This window comes from Nestor notabilis, unplaced genomic scaffold (genome assembly GCF_000696875.1).
Source record: "Nestor notabilis isolate BGI_N333 unplaced genomic scaffold, ASM69687v1 scaffold13738, whole genome shotgun sequence".
Classification (NCBI taxonomy): domain Eukaryota; kingdom Metazoa; phylum Chordata; class Aves; order Psittaciformes; family Psittacidae; genus Nestor; species Nestor notabilis.
In genome coordinates this window covers 5,637-8,426 of record NW_009939694.1, presented here as the reverse complement: position 1 = coordinate 8,426, position 2,790 = coordinate 5,637, and the positions used below count along the sequence as shown (strand labels likewise).

Below are 2,790 nucleotides of genomic sequence, written 5' to 3'. Positions count from 1 at the left end.
AACATACATCTGGAGACCAAGTAAAAGTCTCTTCCTTATGTTTTTATGGCAGGTTGTCCAGAATGCAAGCTAGGAGAGAACAGATTCTTTTCCAAGCCAGGAGCGCCCATTTACCAGTGCACTGGGTGTTGTTTCTCCCGGGCCTATCCTACTCCAATGAGGTCCAAGAAGACCATGCTTGTTCCTAAGAACATTACATCAGAAGCAACGTGCTGCGTAGCAAAGGCTTTTACTAAGGTGAGTGTACGAATGAGACCTGTTGAAGATTCTCTTAGGATGCGATCTGTAGTTGAAACAGTGAATAGAAAAGAATATGTTTTTAATGGAGAACATTGGAGAACTATTTGAGGGAAGCATCCGTGGCATTTATATCCTTCACGCTTTGGTTCTTTTTTTCTAAAGAGGAAATTAAAGTGTCAACCAGTACTGAGTATTGTCAAGCAGTATTCAGTTGGGATGTGGAAATTGGTGTGGTGCCACTGACTTCGGTGAAATTGCTTTGACTCATGACACCTGCAGTTCTGGTGATGGACTTGTCCCCTCATTTTTGACTCTTCTGGTTGTGCAGCCTCCCCTTAAATGCTATGCAATGTGCATTTGATTTTAGTAAGTAATTTTCCTAGCTTCTTTCCTGCATAGGCATGAGTTATCTGGGAAGGTGGCCGGTCAATACTATCAATTACGTATATGGGAATGAGGGACCAAAACCATCTGTGCTTGTTAGATTAATTGCGATTGTGTTTTAATAGCATAACGAAGAGGGAACTGTAAACATGTCAAACTACTCTGAGCATTTAACACTCTCGTCTGGAATGTTCTTTTAAAGAGAGATTCTGCTAAAGCTGATTATTTTGGAAGTGATTCACCTGCAGGTGAAGAAACCTTAAATTTGATGTAGTAAATGGTGAGCTAGTTGAAACAAGCTAAGGTGTCTGTCTTGTGGTGATCTGCACGTACCAGGCTCATTAAGCATGTCAACTAGAGGCTCAGTTCAGTTACCCACTCACAGATTTGGGGCCATTTGAGATGCCCTGAAGTACTGAAGACATCTGTGTATGGCTGGCAGACACAGGACGCATGAAAGACCTTCTAGAGTAGCAACTGGAGGCTTGTTCAGATCCCCTCTGAAATCTCAAGTGGCAATTGGTAGCTCTGTGTGCGCAGCTGAATGGAGCATTGGGTTTCCACTGGCTGTGAGGAGAGCCCAGGCACCTGACTTACCTATAGACAACAACAGCTGAACTCATCCTGGCTCTTCATCTGAGTAGAGCATAGATCTTCATCTAGACCACAAGCATTAAACTTGCCCTGAGGCAGCAACTAAAATTTAGTCGATATTAAAAATAAAGATGACTCAGTGTTTGTGGCCTCCATTTCTATAATCCCCCTGTGGAATATTTTAAGGACACTTCCTGATTTTTTATAGATTGATTACTTGACACTTTTTGAAAATTAGACACTTTAAGAAGTGCCAAATTAAGGACAGCAATCTATGTCACTATGCATGTCACTACTGCAAACCTCTTTACGGCTCCGTAAGCCACTGGTGGTGCAGCTTCACAGGTTGGTGTTCAGAGGCCGTTCTAGTAAATGTACCCCAAAGATCCTGTGTAGCTCATAGATAAGAAAAAAGCTTCAGACACCTTTTACTTGAGAATACTGTTTTTACTGCGTTGCTAATGCTAATTATTTGTTATATGTGTGTGTTTTCTTTCTTAAAGATCACCCTTAAGGACAATGTGAAGATAGAGAACCATACCGATTGTCACTGCAGTACCTGCTACTATCATAAATCCTAAAGCCTGTCCCTTTGTTAATGATCAAGGACAACAGTGAATGGAAGATTTGTTTTTGAGCTTTTATAGCACCACTGTGTAAAATGTTATGTTTTCTGGTCAAGACACCGGGTAGACTTTTGAGTAAGATGGATGGCTGTTTTATTTCCTCTTTGCTTCTTCATGCATTTTAGTGAGTTCAATTATTTCCATTCAGGATAAAATACAGCACTTGCATGACAACCGAACGCTTGATCTATTTTTAAAATAAACTGTCAGTTAAATCATCAATGTTTCTTGAGGAAAAATGGTGTTTTAATAGTTTAAAGCAAAAGAAAAAAAAAGATACTGCTGCAGTTAATTTCTATTTTATTCTTTTTTTTAATGGGAGGGGGAAGGAAGGACAAAGAGAGGGATGGGGAAGTGGACGGAAGAAGCAGCAATATTTGCTTCTTACTCATTTAGTGATCATATTTTTGTGGTCTTTTTTCAAGATAATTTGTCTCTCCTGTTTATCTTCCAGTTTTTCATTACCTCATGGGCAGAAGGTGTAACAGTGTGTCATCTATGCACTGTGCTCTGTCTTTCTGTGCTATCTTTTGTTTTCCTTTGAACTTAATCTCCTGCCATATAGATAGGTAAATGGATGTAGAATCAGACTTTATAAAGAATTGTACAGTTTCATGTAACAATGGTGCAACAGAGGAGAGGTGCAACAGTATCAGGTGTTTAACGTATGCCTGAGGAGCATGGTACGGGGCTTCAGTAATTCCCAAATGCAGTGTGCAAATGGAAAATGTAGGGAATATGTTAGGAGAGAAAAGGATCACAGAATACATGACCTTAATATCATAAACTGAGATTTTAGAGCTAGTTCTTGTTCAGTTTTAGTGGGTTAGATCAGGGTCTCTGGAGGAACTGCTTGCAGGTCTGGAGGTCACCCATGGGAACTGAAGTGTCGTGGTTCAAGCCCAGCTGGTAACTTGGAACCACGCAGCCGCTCGCTCACTCCCCT

General features: G+C 40.6%; 1 protein-coding gene across 1 annotated transcript in view; it reads left to right on the top strand.

Moving 5' to 3' along the window:
* CGA (glycoprotein hormones, alpha polypeptide) overlaps positions 1 to 2,136 on the top strand; it is a 3,156-nt gene extending 1,020 nt beyond the window's left edge. The window contains exons 2-3 of the mRNA XM_010019991.1: positions 53 to 237; positions 1,722 to 2,136. Coding sequence (XP_010018293.1) covers positions 53 to 237; positions 1,722 to 1,799 — 263 coding nt within the window. The 3' untranslated portion in view covers positions 1,800 to 2,136. The remainder of the gene's footprint in view (positions 1 to 52; positions 238 to 1,721) is intronic.
* Positions 2,137 to 2,790: the final 654 nt, after the last annotated feature.